Below are 19783 nucleotides of genomic sequence, written 5' to 3' on the forward strand. Positions count from 1 at the left end.
GTTTTTCCGCCAGGCCTACGTTTCGCTCGTCCCCCTTGTGACTTGTACATAATAGTTCTACAGGCCTTTCTCGTGACACAGCCATGGAATTCCCACTTGGCACTTAATAATAATATAATAGTAATAATAGTATATAATTAGTTATCATGCTTTCTGTGGCCACCATGGAATATCCCACTTGTTCACTTGTACTATATAGTCAGACAATGCTTTTCTCGGGACCCACCATGATAATCCCCACTTGTCACTTGTATATATAATGTTTTTGTACAATGCTTTCTTGTCACACAGAGGCCATTGGACTCTCCCACTTGTCACTTGTAATATTGAATATTTCTCAATGTTTTCCTTGGACCACCATGGACTAGTCCCACTTGTCACTTGTATATATAATAGTTATACATGCTTTCTTGTGGGCACACCATGGAATATCCCACTTGTCACTTGTATTTTCTTTGCATACACACTTACATAGAAAATAAAAGTGACTCATGGAATATTTCATGTTATTATAATTATATCAAACTATTAATATTAGAGTACAAATTACGCAGGAGAAAGCTGGAGCTACTACTAAGTTATGTTGTACAGTAAAAAAATAAATTTGAAAACCATTTTTAAAAATGTTTTTTTGAAGCCTTCTTTTTGGGAAAAAGTGAGCTCAGTTCTTCTCAGTTAATTAATAATAATAATGATAATAATAATAATAATAGTATGATAATGATAAAATAGTATATTATACAACCATCACTCCCCATACGGGGCTCTTCTGTGAGGTTCCCTCCACATGCACTACTACCACTACAGTCTATATTTACTACGTACAACACTCAACTCACATGTTGATTTTTATGGAGGGAGGAAACCAGAGAACCTGGAGAAAATCCTAGTAGCATATGAGAAAAAAACACATCAACAAACTCAATTCACATGTGGCGACCGCAGGGCCCCCGAACCAGCGACCCAACCCGTTGGACTTACAGTGGTAAAAGACGACACGTTAGCCGCGAACACCACCCATGCTACCCTGATAACTTATTAGACATTTTAGGGTGGAAAACGAGTGGGCATCATTTTCATCTTTTAATTGGTACCCCATTCCATTAAACAGCAGACTCAAAATAAATATCCCCTCATATTCCACCCTAAAATGTTAAAAAATCTAAGTATTTTTTATTACTGTAAATATGAAAAAAAAATTATGAATGTGTAGTTCCAGAAATTATCCATACTCCACCCCACCACCCAACAGAGGAATGGGAATTTACTGGGGGTGGGGTTCAGAGAAAGAACAAAATTATGGAGTTTGTAAAGAAAAAAAATGGAATTTCTGGGTAAGGGGGGTCTTTAAAAAATCCCTCCTTGGAGGAGGTATGGATTAAATTTCTGGAGCTACACAATATAGAAATTGAATAAAAGATGTATATACATATATCCAAAATATATCAATATCAAATTCAATGATCATTTAGCATAAACCTACTAATGGTCTATCACGAATCCTGCTCTCTGATTGGCTGAGCTACTAGTGGTATATTAGTGATAGAACACTATTAGTGAAAAGTACCGACTTTGAAGAAACAAAACAATTTGAAAAATAAATTACTGAACAGTTATTTTAACCTAATTTCAAAATTGTTTGTATTTTGTGGAACAATTAGTAGGTTTATATAAAAACAATAAGACCTCTCGCCCTCATGGCCTTTGACCTCATGGGGTATTGACTCATAGACCATAAGAGCTACAGGTCTTAGATTGTTAAATATTAACTAAATAAATCAAGATTATTCAGGGTGAATGGCAGAAAGCATAACTAGCTTTAATAAGCATATAGGCAATTTGTACTGCCGCATGCGCGCGTTAATAGAAAACAAAAGAATTTCAGCCGCCATTTTGTTTGTAATGCACAGTCTGTGGGTTTTCTGATCAACGTTCTCAGAATTTAGAGGCATTCGATGGAAGGGCTTCAAAGAGGATCAAAACTAGAGACGAAGGACTAGCACATGAGCATATCAACAAGTACATCGTCCTTTTATTTGGAGATAAATCACTCGTCAAAATGTGCCCGAAAGGGAAAAACCTCAAGACATGGTTATCTTTGTTCCTGTTGTATTTAAAATCTAACCAGTAAATTGAGGAAATCTTTCTTTAAGGTGAGAAATTATTCTTTGATGTTTTCATTTTGTTGAATTATAACTTTTAGTCGAAAGTTGATCGTCTGAAATAGGAGGATGTTTGATGGCCAAATTTGCGTGTAAGCTAATTTTTACTCAAATTCAAAGTCAATTTACTCGAAAGTTTTACTATTCCCCAAGATGGAAATTACCTCTATTAGAATGGCCTTTCTTTTATCTTTACAGGTGTGCAATTTTTTTGTACTGAAAAATTGTGTGGCATATGGTGTTAAAGGAAATATTAAGACCATTCCAGCTACCTCAGCATATCCTCAAATCTTGGGTAATTTTCCTTGTTTAGGTTTACCAAGATCTTCAAGTTTTTGGTTGTTGAAATATCTATATAAGGTAGCTTGAACACCTCAATGTTGTTTATTGTAGTTGTTTTTTAAATTGCTTATCTTTGTCACCAAAAATACTGGCATAGTTCGTAAGACTTTTATTGCTAAAATATCATTAGAGTGAATGCTACCCCGAGTAAGAAAAAGTAAAATTTCTATTTATTTTTGCTTTTCCCCAAATTTCTATTTGTTATCATTTAAGAGCTAATAAGCTATAGAATTAACTGGGCATAGTCATTTGCCTTGAAAAATTGTGCAGGCTTTACACAGTAATTTCAAACAGCTGACCTGTCATGCCTAAATCGGCCATCTTGGCTCACTGTTGTACGCTAATGCAGTAAACTCGTGTTCTTTTCACACTCTAGAAATGACAAGGCAGTTCTAATTTGTATTAAAATCTAAAAGTCAAAACAGAAGTTATGGCCTTAAACTATTTTTTGAAGATTTTTCACTTTCACTATGTAAATAACTAATATTACACTATGTGCTATGAATGCATGGATAAGAAAGGATATATATAAGGTACTAGATAGAGGAAGTTTAAAGGGTTACAAACCATGGAAGAAATAAAAACTATCACAGCTCTTAGATCTGCCCAAGGTAGCTAATAGTCTAGCTACTTACAGTCTGTAATAAATGGTTTCCAAAATTGTTGAAACAATTTTCAGTTGATGTGAACTTCTAGAGAAATTTGTTATAAGCTTATAATTATTAGGATTCCAACCTCTCAATGGGGCTTCAACCATAATCTTTAGGAAGAAATTTCTTTACATACTAATTAGGAAAAGGATAATTAAATGTAATAACAATATAGTTTCTTTGTTCCTGTCTATAGGTAGAGGTGTATGATGAAAAGGTAGTCTGCTGCTCCTGAGAAGAAGGAAGGTGGATAGGAATGAATTATTTCTCAAACTATACGAGGAGTGGATGTTGTTTTGAATTGTTCCTTTCTATATTTTCATTGTAAAGACTAAATTAAAATTAAAATTTAATTAAACCGACAAGCTGCACTGTTGTATTGATGTACTGGTCCAATCCTATGACAATCACTATTATAGTAAATGAGGCTGCAATATACTATCATTTTTAGTCTAATATATAGATGTCCACAACTGACCAGGTCTGACCAAATTTATTTTTTAATCTTGGGATGACAGCATCATTAGGATTAATTTAGATGGGTATCTCATGACATTTTTTCGTGGATGGTGATACAATTAATTTGATTATATGCTATTCTGTTAATTTTCTGCACAGGTTGTTCATGATCATGGTTATGAAATGAATAAAACTAAAGATTTCTTTTACTTCATATGTAAATCCTCTATTAAATTAAGCTGGGAGGGGGGGGGGGGTAATTCATTTCAGGTAGTTTGATAGGGGCTTATTGGCTCATAGAGGGGGACCTAAGTATTGATTTAGCCCAAATGCAGTAGGCTCTAAGCTGTCAGGTTCGTCATTTCACCACGTTCAATTACTGTACAGACCCATAGAAACCTTACTTCGATTTGTTAAATTCACAAGGAACTAGAGTGCAGAGTGGGAAAAACTGAAGTGGGTATGTCATGCAACAAAAAATAAGGGCCAAATTAGTGTGGTTCACCAAATAACATGTTGGTGAACTATCAAGACTTTAATAAATCACATTTAATCAGTATACGTTTCTTTAATTGGGAAGGTTTGGCTTTAAAAAATTCTTTCTTTAGAAAGGGGGTTACTTATTAGAAAGGGAGGGTTTATTCGAGAGGGGATGCTTAATAGAGGATTTACGGCAAGTGCATATATACTTTATTGGGCCTTTTCTTTCTCATATATTAAGTCAGTCTAACCATGAAACATGAGTAAAAAAGGAAATTTTACCAGTTAGAGAATTTTCTATGATTGTAACCACTTTCAAATATGCTTGCAAGATGAAAACAAGTACAGTTCTTGTACAGTGAAATAATAATTATTCACGACTCTACCCCAACGCGGTGATTGTAGGTTAGAAGATAATATAGGTAAGTTGTAGTGCTTGGGAACGAGGTTATTCCAGGCGAATGCCCTTGGAATTAAATTCGGAAAAATTAATTTCCGACCTCGCTGGGATTCGAACCCACGACCTTCGGAATTGTACTACCGATGCTCTACCAGCTGAGCTAGAGGTCAGACTGAGAGCAGGCCGGGGTGAAATAGATGTTAGGTCGCGGTAATTATGATGCAAAGATGAAAGTATGTGGACCGCGTGGCACTAATGAAATAGTAGAAGATAATATAGGTAAGTTGTAGTGCTTGGGAACGAGGTTATTCCAGGCGAATGCCCTTGGAATTAAATTCGGAAAAATTAATTTCCGACCTCGCTGGGATTCGAACCCACGACCTTCGGAATTGTACTACCGATGCTCTACCAGCTGAGCTAGAGGTCAGACTGAGAACAGGCCGGGGTGAAATAGATGTTAGGTCGCGGTAAAAGAGGATTTTACTCCGACGAAAGACTAGCGTCCAAAACGTCAGTAAGTTTTTTCATCTTTTCACAGTGTATAATTTACCTTTTCATCATTACTGTTTCATTAGAAACACCGACGCAGCTCACACTAGTTTTTAGCTAGTTATATCTTTTTATCGAAATAAATTTTGTTGAGAATGACGACATGTTGTCAAAACCGTCCAATGCTTTTGTCTCTAATGAAATAATATTTATAAATATTCATTGGCTTTTCTACAGAGTAGCTATTCATCCGTCATAATGTAATTGGTATTCGGTAGTTGATTTTTTAGGGACGTGGCCAGAGAACCTAGTAAAAAAAACCTTGAAGTTCAGTAGAGAACCAACCAAGCAACCCTGAGATTTCTCCAAAACTCCATCTCCTTCAGCTATTTGGATTTCTATTGGTTTAAGCAAAATACATTGCTATTGTTCCAGTTATCAATCAACTGATTCCATCTAATGAACTTTATTACCAGCCTTCAATGAAGGGCTATCTGATTGCTCTTGGTTTTCCACCATCAGCATATATTTCTATAGAACTAATACTTGCCATTCAGCTTAAGTAAAGACACCACACTAGACCTAGCTTAATAAAGTTTCGAAATTTAGAAATCATAGAAGCAATTGCCCTATTTCACTATGACGTCACATCAAAACAATCTGTTGTTTAAACGCAAAGGATCATGGTCTTTGGAAGGGGTCAAATCAACGCAAATTCACCGAAAACTGTTGTAAAACCCGTATCAATCCACAAAGTTTAAACTGTTTCGCTAGGAGCAAGTTTTGTTGAATTTTCTATTGGATTTGGGGATTCTATCCCCCACATAAACAAGCAGTGACGTCATAGTGAAATATAGGGCAATTGATAACATTACTTTTTATTTCCTTGCTTAGTGATGGCCTCAGCAAGCTGGTGCAAAGAAACAGATGAAAAGATCAACTACACCAAGCTTTGTAGGTTGCTAGTCGATGGAGGCACACAAGCACTTTGTTCTGTATTTGATGGGAAATATCCACCATCTTCATTGAAAGACTTCTTAAATGCTAACAAGACAACACTACAAAAGCTGAAGAAACCACTACAAAAGCTGAAGAAACCAAAAGGGAAAGTACTGAATAAACCAAAAGGGAAAGTACTGAATAACGAACAATGGGACAAACTGTATCCACCAAATGGGAGCGACCCTCAATCTAAAGACTTTGATATCACTTTACTGTTTGTTCTTCTAAGAAATATTTGTGGACTTACAGCACCAGCAACTGGATGGGATGCCTTACCACCTGCAACAGACGACTCACTAGAGGCTAACCTTGCCAGGATAAAGTACTACAGAAACAATACAATAGCACACATACCAAATACTGAAATAAATGATGCTGACTTTGAAAAACACTGGCAAGATATTTCAACTGCCCTTCTGTCACTGGGACTGAGACAAGAGGATATTGATGCATTGAAGTCTGCTCGTTTGGGAGAGAAAGACTACAACCAGTTACTCTACGATTGGTATATATCAGATAAGGATGTCATAACGCGGCTAGAGGTTGTAACTGATAAACTAGAAGAGGTCTGTAATGTGTGCATCGAAGCACGTCAAATGAATCAACAGATCCAACAGCTGGCTACTTCTGAATTTGGACCAGAAATAAATGAAAAATGTAAGCGTTACCATCCAAACACCCGTCAGTGGATTCTAGATCAAGTCAAATCCCATGTTGACAGTGACCACCCAGACTCGTGTATAATGCTGATCACCGCTGGTCCAGGTATGGGCAAATCAACTCTTGCTGCTAAGATCTGTCAGACATACAAGGAACTTGGATGTCTTGCAGGATGTCACTTCTTTCAGTTCAGTAATGCCACAAGAAACAATCCAAGGTTGATGTTGCAGTCCATTGCAGGGAAGATGTGTGACACTGTTCCTGGTTATCGAGAGGCCCTAGAAAGCAAATTGCAAACAGATTTGGGTAAGGAGATATCCGAGATGAACTGCGAAGAGCTGTTAACCATTTTGCTAGAGGAACCATTGTGTAACGTGGAACAAAAAGACTCTAACTTGGTTGTTGTTATAGATGCTTTAGACGAGTGTTCACACGATCCAAAAGATGAACTACTGAAGGCACTAAGAAAAAAACTCCCATGTTTCCCTTCATGGCTTCGATTTATTCTAACCAGTAGACCATCAACTAATACCTCTACACTTGGTTCAATTGTTGCTGTAGAAATAAGACCAGAAGATGAATCTAATATGGAAGACCTTAAAATATTTTTGAGCTTCGAGCTTAAAGCCCTCTATCCACAATGCGACAATGACGATAATTCAGATCTTCTACAAAACCTAGTGGAAATGACAGAAGGTTTGTTTTTAGTGGCTTCCTTTGTCATTAAATATTTGGAAACAGAAAATGTTGCATCACCAAAGAAAGTTTTGCAACTGTTTCCTAATGGAATCTCATCAGTTTATGAGAATTATTTCTCTCGTCTTAAAGAAGTATTACTACCTTACATATCAGAGAAGGAAGGGTTCTACAAGATGCTTGAAGCTGTTGTGGCAACCGAAAACCCTTTGCCAAAGAACATGTTTTACAATATTCTTCGTGTCAAGAGTGAGTATGATGTCCCTCGCGAAGAGAGAAAGAAAAGAAAAGATGCGTTAAACTCACTCCATTGGTTGTTTCCTGTTGAGGGTGATCACGTGACAGCATTTAACAAGTCAGTATTTGATTGGTTGATTCTTCAAGAAGATGAAGGACATGAATTCAGTGTTCGTGTAGAAGACGGGGAAGAAGTACTTGCCATTCAGTGTAATGATGTCCTGAGGGATATACGAGACGGAAAAAAAGATCTGGATAAGCCGTTGAATCTTACAGACAACGAGAAGTATGGTCTAAGATTTCTTTGCCACCTTGTAGATAAACGCTCATCAGTCGTCACAGAAGATATGTTTGGATTCTTTTCGAACATTTATTTCCTGACTGCATTAAAGATTGAAAACATCAGCTTTGCCAATTGTGTTAGTGACGGTGAAATCATATCTAGTTCTTTACATCAAATACTTAGAGATATGTCAAGGTGTTTTCCTAGGAACAGTTGTCCTCACCACCGTTCTTGTCGCTTTTTTCGTCCCATTTTATTTGGTCGTTACCTTGCATTCGTTTTGCAAGCTGCACATGCGAAGGGATTGAGTGTAGAAATTACGCCAATACCACGTTTTCCTTATTTTGATGAGAAGAGATTATTGCAGACTAAGATCGAACGCAGTTCACTAGAGTATCTACTTAAATGTAAGGATGGGTTTATAGCTGTTTTCGTATCTTGTTCAAATTCACTGTCTGAAACTGCAGTATATACGTTCAATGTTGATGGACGCTGTATCACGTGGAAATCCTTTCCTGGCGAAGGGCTCATAACCACCTCTCCGAACATCAACTTCATCGTTGTTGTCCAAGAAAATGGGAACAAGATTGATATATTAGACGCAACAACACTTGAAGTGATCAGTCAATACGAATTTCCCCATGATGCAATACAAACATGTCACGTGTTTGAAGACGATCAGGGTTGCTTCGTTGTCATCAAGGGTTATCATGACAAGGTTTACGTCATTGAAGGATTAACGGGACACGTACATAACACCATTACAGTGAGTGAAGATAGTACTGTAATGGACGTTAGCTGCGAAGGCCATATTGTGGTGACAAGAACATGGGGTCGCGAGGAGCCAGAAAACGTAAATACCTTTACCACTAAAGATGATGAAGTAGAGCTGATGAATTGGAGGAAGTCCGTTGACGTTTTTCGGACACAATCTAAAGCGCACGATATCTACACCTACCGAGAAATCCTCCTATATCACTATGACAGGACAAAGCAGCCCATTCGCATTTACCCACTAGCAAAAAAGATGTGCAGTTGTCAGTTTCTCTGTTATTCCATTACTAATATAGACGAAGTGGTTCATGTTTCTGAAGATGGATGCCTTCTTGCATATCATTATAAGGATTCCATATTCATAGTCAACACGTCAGATGGCTCTTTGTTTAAACGTTGGGCATTTGACGTATTGACGGTATCGTGGCTTGATATTTTGTTCGTATCAAGGTCATATCTCGTGATCTCTGATATGAGTGTCATGTTCGTGATAAATCTCCAAACAGAAGAGATTGAGCACAGAATCTATCTTCCTTATCCTGCTTTCCAAAATAGCAAACAATACCTTCTGGTGCCAGAAGAAGATGGAAAGTCCTTCAACTCGATCAGCAGTCATTTCAATAATTCTTTTTATGAAGTGTCAAGACTTGTGTTTCATAATTTAAACCTCCAAGCTTTTCAATAAAGACACACGTCTTCAATGGATCTCAGTTGAGAACAAATTTGACAAGTTTACACGTGACTACAAACGGAATCTTAAGAAAATGTCACTGACCACAAGGAGAAGCTGACAGCCATTTACTGACCATAAGGAGAAGCTGACAGCCATGTTACTGACCATAAGGAAAAGCTGACAGCCATGTTACTGACCATAAGGAGAAGCTGACAGTCATGTTACTGACCATAAGGAGAAGGTGACAGTCATGTTACTGACCATAAGAAGAAGCTGACAGTCATGTTACTGCTGACAGCCATGTTACTGACCATAAGAAGAAGCTGACAGTCATGTTACTGCTGACAGCCATGTTACTGACCATAAGGAGAAGCTGACAGCCATGTTACTGACCATAAGAAGAAACTGACAGTCATGTTACTGACCATAAGGAGAAGCTGACAGCCATGTTACTGACCATAAGGAGAAGCTGACAGCCATGTTACTGACCATAAGGAGAAGCTGACAGTCGTGTTACTGACCATAAGGAGAAGCTGACAGCCATGTTACTGACCATAAGGAGAAGCTGACAGTCGTGTTACTGACCATAAGGAGAAGCTGACAGCCATGTTACTGACCATAAGGAGAAGCTGACAGCCATATTACTGACCATAAGGAGAAGCTGACAGCCATGTTACTGACCATAAGGAGAAGCTGACAGCCATGTTACTGACCATAAGGAGAAGCTGACAGCCATGTTACTGACCATAAGGAGAAGCTGACAGCCATATTAGTGACCATAAGGAGAAGCTGACAGCCATATTACTGACCATAAGGAGAAGCTGACAGCCATATTACTGACCATAAGGAGAAGCTGACAGTCATGTTACTGACCATAAGGAGAAGCAGACAGTCGTGTTACTGACCATAAGGAGAAGCTGATAGCTGTTACTGCTTTTGCATTTATCAAACCTTTAGACTCGCTCACATGACTTGAAAAAGGAAATAACTGTTGACTGCAGGCTCAACAAAAAGTCCATATAGCTGAAGTGAACATAAAGCGTTATCCATAAGACTTATGTCATCGTTTCTGTTCGAGATGGCGAAGCCTTAATTTAAAGTGAACTATATAATGCCTTCAAAGCGTAGTTAACTGAGGTATTCTCTAAGAGGTCACAGATTCATAGATACAACACTAGAAATAGAGACAGTCTCTACCTTCCTAACGGTGCCGGACAGTTTTAGAGCAACAATCGTTTGTCTATCGTGGCGCTATCATCTAGAATTCTCTTTCTGATGAGCTACGTAACTGTCCTTCTGTATCGTACTTTAAGCGTAATCTTAAAACAGTGTTGTTGCGCAACTGGCTAAGTAATTATTTTCAATACCTCTCAGATTTATGTCTTTTTTCTTTTATTCATTATTAATTATAGTATCTTATAGTAGTTCGTCCTTATTATTATTGTTAGGCATTAGATATTCGATAACAGTGGAAGTTCATTATCTTTCTATTTCAATTTTATTGTAATTTTTGATACTCTTTTTATAGTTTTATAGTTATGTAGATCCCCTCGGGTAACCTAATAAAGTCTATTGTATTGTATTGTATTATATTGTATCCAGCCTGGAAGCCGTATACACCTACGGTATTTCAATAAACGCGTTGTCATCGCCAAAGGCAATAGACGATAGGTGATTCCGACATGGAAATAGTTTCGTTGAATACAAAGAACATTGAATCAGTCTCAACACTAAGGTCCACGTTCTTGACGAGAATAAGAAGCAGAAACACAAATCATTCCAGCTATTCTTGGATTTTGGAATGACATATATCCTATCTCCTTTCGCCTGTCACCTATCTCCTTTCGCTTATTGCCTTTGGCGATGAAAACGTTTATTGAAATAGGTGTATAACGTATGTGTATTAGATACGGATTGATCCAATAGTAAGACCTTTCCCGAATGCATGCGCATGATGAATGACCACGAAACAATGGTTCCATGTCGAGGTTGGACTTGGTAAAATACAGTGAATGAATAAACACATGAAGTCTAACCTCGACTTGGAGCCATTGTTTCGTGGTTACTCCAGCGAATTCACGAAAGGTCTATTAGCATTGCCTCAGACTTCTTATGATAGTAGTAGGGTAGGGATGGCACGGGTCGGATTGTCGGGGTGGATTTCCTAATTTTGGGGTGGATTTGAGTATATTTGCGGTGGATTTAATTATGTTCTAATACGTCACGCATTACGTTATCATATGCGGTGGATTTCATTATCTTTATTACTTATTACCATAAAATGACGGGGAGAGTATTGTTAGGCAAGTTTGGACAAGTCTCTCGCTTACCAATCCAATTTATAGAGCGCGGGGATTTCGAATTTTTAACTCCAAAACTCAACCAACCAAGCAAGAAAGCAAGACCTAAAAATTTACTTTTGAGAAACGCAATGGCAATACACAGTTGTGACAAACGTCCCACGTTTGAATAAAAAAAACTGTGTATTACCATGCTTCGGGAGTAAATCGGAAAGCGGCCAAGCGAGATCAGACCGTGCATGGTGCGAAAGAATTTAGTGTTATGGTCATTAGCAAACAATAGAATTCCCAGAGCATCAAATCGTTGGGAAACGATCAATGTTTTCTGTATTTCTCATTCGCTTCAGATCGCTTTAAATGGGTTCAATAGTCTTGCAATTTTGTGTAATATTAGTTTAAGTTCTAATTTGTATTTGACGTAGTTTTGAGAGAAATGATCAGCGAATTTTAGAATAATGGAAGATCTAGTAAGATTGACTAGAAAACTGCGATGAAAAGTGCGCATCAAATGTTGAGCCGTCTTCTGCACTATACGTTTTCACAAAGTCGCATAAGTCGATTACCTTCAAAATGTTCCTTCTAAAACTAGATACAGAGTAAGACTAAATGAGCAATGACTTTTGTGAATATATAGCTCTGAAATATTAATTTCGGCCGTATCAAATCCATTGTTTAGTTTTGAAGTAGATTACGCACTATATTTAAATAATCTCAAATATCTCATAATTAGCTAGATGATTTTTTTCAAAAATCCCTACAAATGGAGGCATTTAGTATATAATTATGTGGTACGAAGCATTTTAGTGTTGAACGCTCTGCAAGGCTAAAATTATTTTCTAAACGAAAACAAATATTTCATCCTAATCACGTGTTATGACGTCCGATCTCACTAAAAATTACATCAAGCATTAATTCAATCTTTATGTGACTTATGTGCAAAAAAGATTTGCAATCGGATAAAACACGTTTATGCACCAGCGTTCCAAAAATGGAAGGTAGCGGTCAAGCGTGAGGGGGTCCGAGTATTTGCTGACTTTTGTGTCCAACACAATGCACTTAATGACTCATAAACGATAAACAATAAGACCTACTAAGTTCTTCCTAATCATGCAAAAATCAGCTGAAAATGATTAGTTCCTGTTATCTTGTTCTATATTATATAAACAGCAATCGTTCTATTTCATACTGGACCATAGTACAATGATTCTGAGTTCCCTTGGCATTCAAGCTTATTAATGCTGTCATATCTCTTTCCTTCAATCATTTTTTGTCACGTGATAAATAAGGCACGGCATCAAAACAATTTTAAGAATGCACTAATCTACAGGAAGCCCATATCCGATTTAGCCTATTGAAAAACACAGAAAGCCCATGGCCAATTCGTATTTCCACAGGCAGCCTATCCGATTTAGTTATTGAAAACACAGGAAGCCCATGGCCAAGACCATTTGAAATACCAAAATCAATAACTGATTATATAATAATTTTATATTTGCTTATTTTTTCTATGATTGAGAGTCGATGAGAGGTCGATGAGAGGTCGATGAGAGGTCGATGTAAGATTACCTCCTCTCCTCCTGCTATCAGGCTATCAATAGCTTAGCTATCAGGCTATCAATAACTTAGCTTCTTGGCTATCAATAGCTATTAAACCCTCCTCTCCTCTTCCTCCTCATCTGACAAAATAGTCCAGTTGCTTAGGCCCAAAAAATGCTAAAATCGTGACCGAGGTGACTAAAGCACCAAACTTGGCAAAGAACTTCGTTTTGATGTAACAAACGATTTCAGAAGGGGTGCCCAGTGAAACGAGGTCGGGGGGTCTGATTTCACTCCAAAAGGGGGCGGGGTGGGGTATTTCTCTTAAACTCGCTATATAAAGTAGTAAATATATAAATAAAAGCCATACGGTAATGATAAAGTTGATGAATAGTCTTCCTCATTAAAATAAACAATTTAAAAGGGATATCCAGTGGTTTGGGGATGGGAGGGAAGGGGTAATGGCTTTTTGGGGGAAGGGGTGGGAGAGTTTCTTCAGGAAGGGTTTCGTATAAGTACTGCTAAAGAATATTTATTTTTACAGTAATTTCTCTTAGAATACATCAAGCTATTAAATGTTTTCTTGGAAAAAAAGCCTTAAAAATTATACTGCAAATTAAAGTTATGAGTATTTTTCATCAAATAATGTGAAGCTGCAGTAAACTGGTCAGCAGAGTTTCTCTACAAATCACAAACTAAGGCGGCCATTTTGTCTTTTTAACTGATCGTGATCGTCACTACACAGACTGTAAAGTTTCAAAATTAACCTTGAAAAATTGCTCGTGTTAGAGCATTATTTTCATTAAACAATCTCTTATTTACTTCTAAGGTAAGATACATAATTTTTGGTTGACTCGTTTAAGAATTTGACATTATTTTTTTGGTCAGACTACTTTTAGCAGACGAACTTGAAAATATTTTTTTGCACCTGATTGCATTTGCCTAGTTAAATAAGGTAGAGTGATTGCACTTAACCTCTTAAATAATAATTGATTATTAGTGTGTAATAGCTTAGTGTAATCACTCTAAATGAATAGTTCCAAGTTAATGCTGACAAACCAGCAGAATTATTATAATTTATTGATATTTTATCCAGCAATTCATGCCTGTATGGACTGGTCATTGTGTTGCATATGTCAAGAAAAACGGCCTTCAGAGCCACTACGATGCCCTCTTAATAGCTTTCATGATGGCACTGCTTTGAATGCATATGAAACATTTCTGCATACCGTATCTCAGTTTAGAGAAGCCAATTCCTTACCTATAAAATTGGCATTCAAAGACGATGATGAGAATGCCCAATGCCTTATTAACAACAAAGCCAGTTGGCACAAATCATGTCATTTAAAGTTTTCAAAAACAAAGCTGGATAAAGCTTTGTCAGCACAGAAAAGAAAAAGTGACGATGGTGGCGCCGAAACTGACAGAAGAGCGTCAAAACGTCATGCTTGTGACAAGGATGTCTGTATCTTCTGTGGAGATGGAAATGAAGACCTCCATCAAGTGACGACTTTTACAGTAGATGAGACAGTGAAAATGATGGCCACAGAGCTTGAGGACGTCGAGCTGTTATCTAAATTGGCTGGCACAGATATGATTGCAAGCGAAGCGAAATATCACCGAAATTGCATGAGGTCTTTCAAGAACCGATACAGGTCGCTGCTGCAAAAGGGTACTGCTGAAAATTCCTCTGGTGAAAGCGAATTAATTGCTGAAGCACGAGCCTTCTCGGAACTGATATCATATATGGAATATTCAGCAGAAAATGGCGTTCGTATCTTTAAGCTTTCTGACCTCCATCAGCTCTATGTTAAGCGTCTGCAGGCATTCGACATCGTCAAGACTGTAAACAAGACCCGTCTGAAGAATCAAATTCTTGGACACTTTTGTGAAGATCTCAAGGAGCAGTCAGATGGTAGAAATGTTATCTTAATTTTCAGTGACGCTCTAAAATCACTTTTGAAAAGGGAGCTAGAATCACGAGACTTTCAGTCAGAGGCCCTGGATTTCACGAGTGTGGCAAAACTAATCAGAAGAGAAATGTTTGAAAATGATGGTTTTCAGTTCTCAGGGACCTTCACGCAAGGATGTCAATTTGACAGCGTACCACCCAACTTGTTATATTTTGTATCCCTGCTCTTAAATGGGCCTAACATCCAAGATCAACCCTCAGATGTTTCACAAGCATGTCTAACAATTGCGCAGATGATAATTTTTAATTCCAAGAAAGGCGCCTCTCAAGCAAGTAAAAAGAAACGCCATTCCAGATCACGAGAACCGCCACTCCCTATATATGTGGGTTTGAATATTCATACTCTTACCAGAAGTAGAATGCTGGTTGATAGCCTGTACCAATTAGGCCTAAGTGTTTCCTACGACAGGGTTACAGAGATTATAAATGGATTAGCATCATCAGTTTGTAGACAGTTTAGAGCTGAAAACATTGTTTGCCCCTCAAATCTACGTCATGGACATGGACTTTACACAGTTGGGGCACTTGACAATATCGATCACAACCCTTCTTCGACCACATCGCAAGGTTCTTTTCATGGCACTGCTTTAAGCGTGTTTCAATTTCCAACGGAGGGTAAACCAGGGATATCGAGACCTGCAGTATCTCTGTCAGAAGAAGATCTTGAAAAAGATTTTACACTTCCTGACAACTATGCGACGGTGCCAGCAGTTAATATCAATACTTCCAAAATTACTCTTAACACCAGAAATAACAATCCACATGAAACCAATGGAAACCTCATTGGTGAAGTTCAACAAGAAAAGTGCTGGATTGAACAAAGTATTTCTCTCTTAGAAAGCAATCTTGTCAAGGGTAGCTTTGTATCATGGTCAGGCTATCACGCTGCGCTAATAGAGTCAAGCAAAGAACACCCTGCTATATCTAGTCTTCTACCAATGTTCAATGAAAAAGCCGCATCGGTATCAATGATAAAGCATGGTATGGATCTCTTGCGTAACACAACATCGTTTCTTAATCCAGACCAGGTTCCTGTACTGACAATTGATCAACCACTTTACGCCATTTCAAAGTATATTCAGTGGCAATGGCCGGACAGATATGGCGAAAATATGTATGTAACAATGCTAGGCGGCCTTCACATTGAAATGGCTCTGTGGGCCCTATGCGGCGATCTACTCGATGGGTCTGGTTGGACCAGTGCGCTAACAGAAGCCGGAGTTGCGTCGTCTGGAACGTCAGAATCCTTCTTAAAAGTGTCTCACCTAGCACGAACGAGACATGCTCATCAGGTCACAGTGGTTGCTCTTTTCAAGCTGCAGAGAGATGCATTTCGATCAGCAGAAGATTTTGATGATGAAGATTCATTTGCGTCATGGAGGTCCAATATGATGAAGAAGAGTCCTACCTTTCAGTTCTGGGATATTATAATGCAACTGGAAATCAAGATCCTGGTGTTTATAAAAGCTCACCGCGAAAGGAAGTTTGATCTTTTTGTAGAAGTACTGGAGGCATTAACCCCGTGGTTTTTTGCGTTAGACCATGTGAACTATTCCCGATGGGTGCCCGTCTTCATTCAAGATATGAAGTTATTGCCAGATGAAATCAAGCAGCAGCTGTCACAGTTTTGGGTTATCCAGAAAACTGCGAAGAAGTTCTCTTCCATTCCAGTTGACCAAGCACACGAGCAAAATAATGCTCTTGTTAAGGGTTCTGGGGGAGCCGTTGGGTTGACAGAAAACCCTGGAGCCTTTGCCAGATGGATGGTTTCAGGTCCTGAGCTGGCTAGACTTCTCAAGGAGTTTGAAGTAGACCTGCCTTATTACGATGATAATGAAGAAGAAAGTAGCTACGCCCATCATGATCAAGGCCTCTCCTCGCAGAAACTTTTTCAAAAGCAAGTGAAAAACCTCTCTGCCACTATCTCTGAAATGGGTAATCCCTTCATCGATGATTCTCCTGAACTTATCGCTTTAGACTCTCGCGACTGTGCAAACGAATCTGTTGCGATAACTGTGCGCACAATCGAAGATATCGGATCCGCGAAATACAAAGATTATGTCCACAATGTGATCGTAGAGAAGAAGGTGTCTATAAACGACCCGATCAAGAAGAATTCCTTACCTTTGTTCAAGCGCCAGAAACCAAAAACCTCCTCCAAAACATCGAAGGAATTGTCTGTACTTAAAAGCGATTGTAGCTTGTTCAGTCGACTATATATTGCCAGTCAGAACCGGGATGGAGACCTTGAAGATTTCTTCAAACACGAGAACCAGCCATATCCACCATCATTGTCTCAGTTTGGTAAAATGCGCTTCGGCAAGAAGTCAGATCTTCTAAAATGCCTTGAAGTACCATCACAGCAAGACCCGCCAGCCAGTTATGATACAAAAATCTTTGATGGTGCTGCTCTTGTCCATGCATTGCTACCTGGGCCGGCGTCTACGTTTTCACAGTATGTCGAAAGAGTATTTTTACCTTTCTTAACTCGGGAGCTTCATTCGTCAAAGCGAGTTGATGTCGTTTGGGATGAGCACCGTTCTGATAGTTTAAAAGAGGCCACACGAGAGAAACGAGGTCAAGGCAGAAGAAAGAAAGTTGGAGGGAATACCAAACTTCCTCGAGACTGGAAAAACTTTCTTCTTGATTCGACAAATAAGGAAGAACTCTTTGCACTTTTGTCAGAGCGAGTTGGAAGCTTTGTTTGCCCATATGAAGGCAAGAAGATCTATATCACCTCAGGAGTGAATGTCACGTCAGGTGGGGAGAGTGTCATGCAGGTGTGTGACCAGGAAGAAGCTGACACGAGGATAGTTGTACACATCCTGGACGCCCTAAGAAACGGCGAGAAATCCATTTTTATTCGCACAGTCGATACTGATGTTATCGTAATCATTGCTGGACATTTTTATCAGTTGATGAGAAGTTATGGCCCTCTTGATATTTGGGTTGGCTTTGGCATGGGAAAGTACTATCGGTGCTACCATATTAATGCTATCTGCGAGAAGCTTGGTGAGAGAAAGGCTAATGCCCTACCACTCTTCCATGCCTTTACAGGCTGTGATACGACTTCATCGTTTTCTGGTAGGGGGAAGCAGACTGCTTGGGGGGCTTGGAAATCATATGAAGAAGCAACCGATGCATTCATTCATATTAAGGAGAATCCATTTGATGCCATCGACATAATGTCACCCCATTTCAAGACTCTTGAACGTCTCACTGTGGTCATGTATGACAAATCAAGCTCAACCAGTTGTGTCAATGAATCACGGCGTCACCTGTTCACCAAGCAAAACCGAAACTTGGAACATATTCCACCAACACAGGTAAGAAGACAAGTACAAGAGGTTTTGCTGCTCGTAACTGACTAGCTGCATTAGTTTTTGAGAAATACATCACTTGGTCTTAAATAATTAATTTGACTTTTAATCATATTAAGGAAGCGTTGTTACAGCACACACGAAGAGCTATTTACCAGGGAGGGATTTGGACAACTTGTATGGAGGCCCAGCAGAACATTCCCCCGCCAGAAGGCTGGGGGTGGACCATGAAGAAGACTTGGGATCCTGTTTGGAGTGCACTGCCCGATGCGTCAAAAGCCTGCGCCGAGCTGCTGAGATGTGGATGCAAAAAAGGCTGCAGTAACCGATGCAAATGTGTGAAGTCGAATCTCTCGTGCACAGAGCTTTGTTATTGCTCCGCTGGGTGCACCAATACTAGCTAACCTGTAATATGATGAGGTAAGCTTTCCTTCTCGATCTAACAGGTCCAGATCATATCCCTCCAGCCATGCAGCATGTCCCGAATGCTTCACAGCAAATAACATTGAGTGATATGTAAGACCCAAAACTATCTTGCGTTGAAAAGATATCTTAATTAGTAGATTGAAAAGGTATATTTCAAGAAGAAAATGTCTCATACCCTCCCCTCTAAAAAACATTCCCCTCCACTCCCATCCCAAAACCAATGGATATCCCTTTTAAATTGTTTATTTTAATGAGGAGCTATTCATCAACTTTATCATTACCGTATGGCTTTTATTTATATTTTTGCTACTTTATATAGACAGTTTTAGGAAATACCCTCAAACTTTTGGAGTGAAATCAGCCCCCCCCCCCCCCCCCCGACCTCATATAACTAATCAGTCCTTTGTAAATCGTTTCTTAGATCAAAACGAAGATCTGTACACGAGTTGAGTGCTTAAATTACTATTTCAAAGAATTTAATATATTCAATTTACTTTATATAGCGAGTTTAAAAGAAATACCCCACCCCTCCCCCCTTTTGGAGTGAAATCAGACCCCCCCGACCTCATATAACTAATCAGTCCTTTGTAAATCGTTTCTTAGATCAAAACGAAGCTCTGTACATGGAGTTGAGTGCTTAAATTACTATTTCAAAGAATTTAATATATTCAATTTACTTTATATAGCAAGTTTAAGAGAAATACCCCACCCCTCCCCCGTTTGGAGTGAAATCAGACCCCCCGACCTCGTTTCACTGGGCACCCCTTCTGAAATCGTTTGTTACATCAAAACGAAGTTCTGTGCCAAATTTGGTGCTTTAGTCACCTCGGTCACGATTTAAGCATTAAGCTACTGGACTAAAAGTCAGCAAATCCTCGAAGTATTTCTTGAGTTTGGAAGATATACGCTTGGTTGATTGCTG

At 38.7% G+C, this 19783-nt stretch overlaps 2 protein-coding genes and 1 long non-coding RNA gene across 3 annotated transcripts in view; all 3 read left to right on the top strand.

The window, feature by feature from the left end:
* Positions 1 to 10889, top strand: part of LOC116289738 (uncharacterized) — a 147410-nt gene extending 136521 nt beyond the window's left edge. The window contains exon 2 of the mRNA XM_031696681.2: positions 5877 to 10889. Coding sequence (XP_031552541.1) covers positions 5879 to 9319 — 3441 coding nt within the window. The 5' untranslated portion in view covers positions 5877 to 5878 and the 3' untranslated portion in view covers positions 9320 to 10889. The remainder of the gene's footprint in view (positions 1 to 5876) is intronic.
* LOC148906503 (uncharacterized) lies at positions 1862 to 3519 on the top strand. The gene is made up of 3 exons (XR_016121429.1): positions 1862 to 2153; positions 2361 to 2522; positions 3351 to 3519. It is a non-coding gene; the product is annotated as an uncharacterized LOC148906503 (long non-coding RNA).
* Positions 10890 to 14744: 3855 nt separating the features above from the next.
* Positions 14745 to 19084, top strand: LOC148906504 (uncharacterized). The gene is made up of 2 exons (XM_089038221.1): positions 14745 to 18441; positions 18555 to 19084. The coding sequence occupies exons 1-2, from the start codon at positions 14773 to 14775 to the stop codon at positions 18837 to 18839; spliced, it is 3954 nt and encodes a 1317-aa protein (XP_088894347.1). The 5' UTR covers positions 14745 to 14772; the 3' UTR covers positions 18840 to 19084.
* The last annotated feature ends 699 nt before the right edge of the window (positions 19085 to 19783 follow it).

This window comes from Actinia tenebrosa, unplaced genomic scaffold (genome assembly GCF_029948245.1).
Source record: "Actinia tenebrosa isolate PJP-AT-01 unplaced genomic scaffold, QUT_ActTen_1.0 PGA_scaffold5__44_contigs__length_20552954, whole genome shotgun sequence".
In the NCBI taxonomy this organism is placed as follows: Eukaryota; Metazoa; Cnidaria; class Anthozoa; order Actiniaria; family Actiniidae; genus Actinia; species Actinia tenebrosa.

What these genes read in the sequence shown, in the direction of transcription:
- LOC148906504 (XM_089038221.1), top strand. Translation starts at nt 14,773, where the DNA reads ATGAGGTCTTTCAAGAACCGATACAGGTCGCTGCTGCAAAAGGGTACT. An exon ending in AACATATTCCACCAACACAG is followed by an intron (nt 18,442 to 18,554) that starts GTAAGAAGACAA and finishes AATCATATTAAG; the next exon opens with GAAGCGTTGTTACAGCACAC.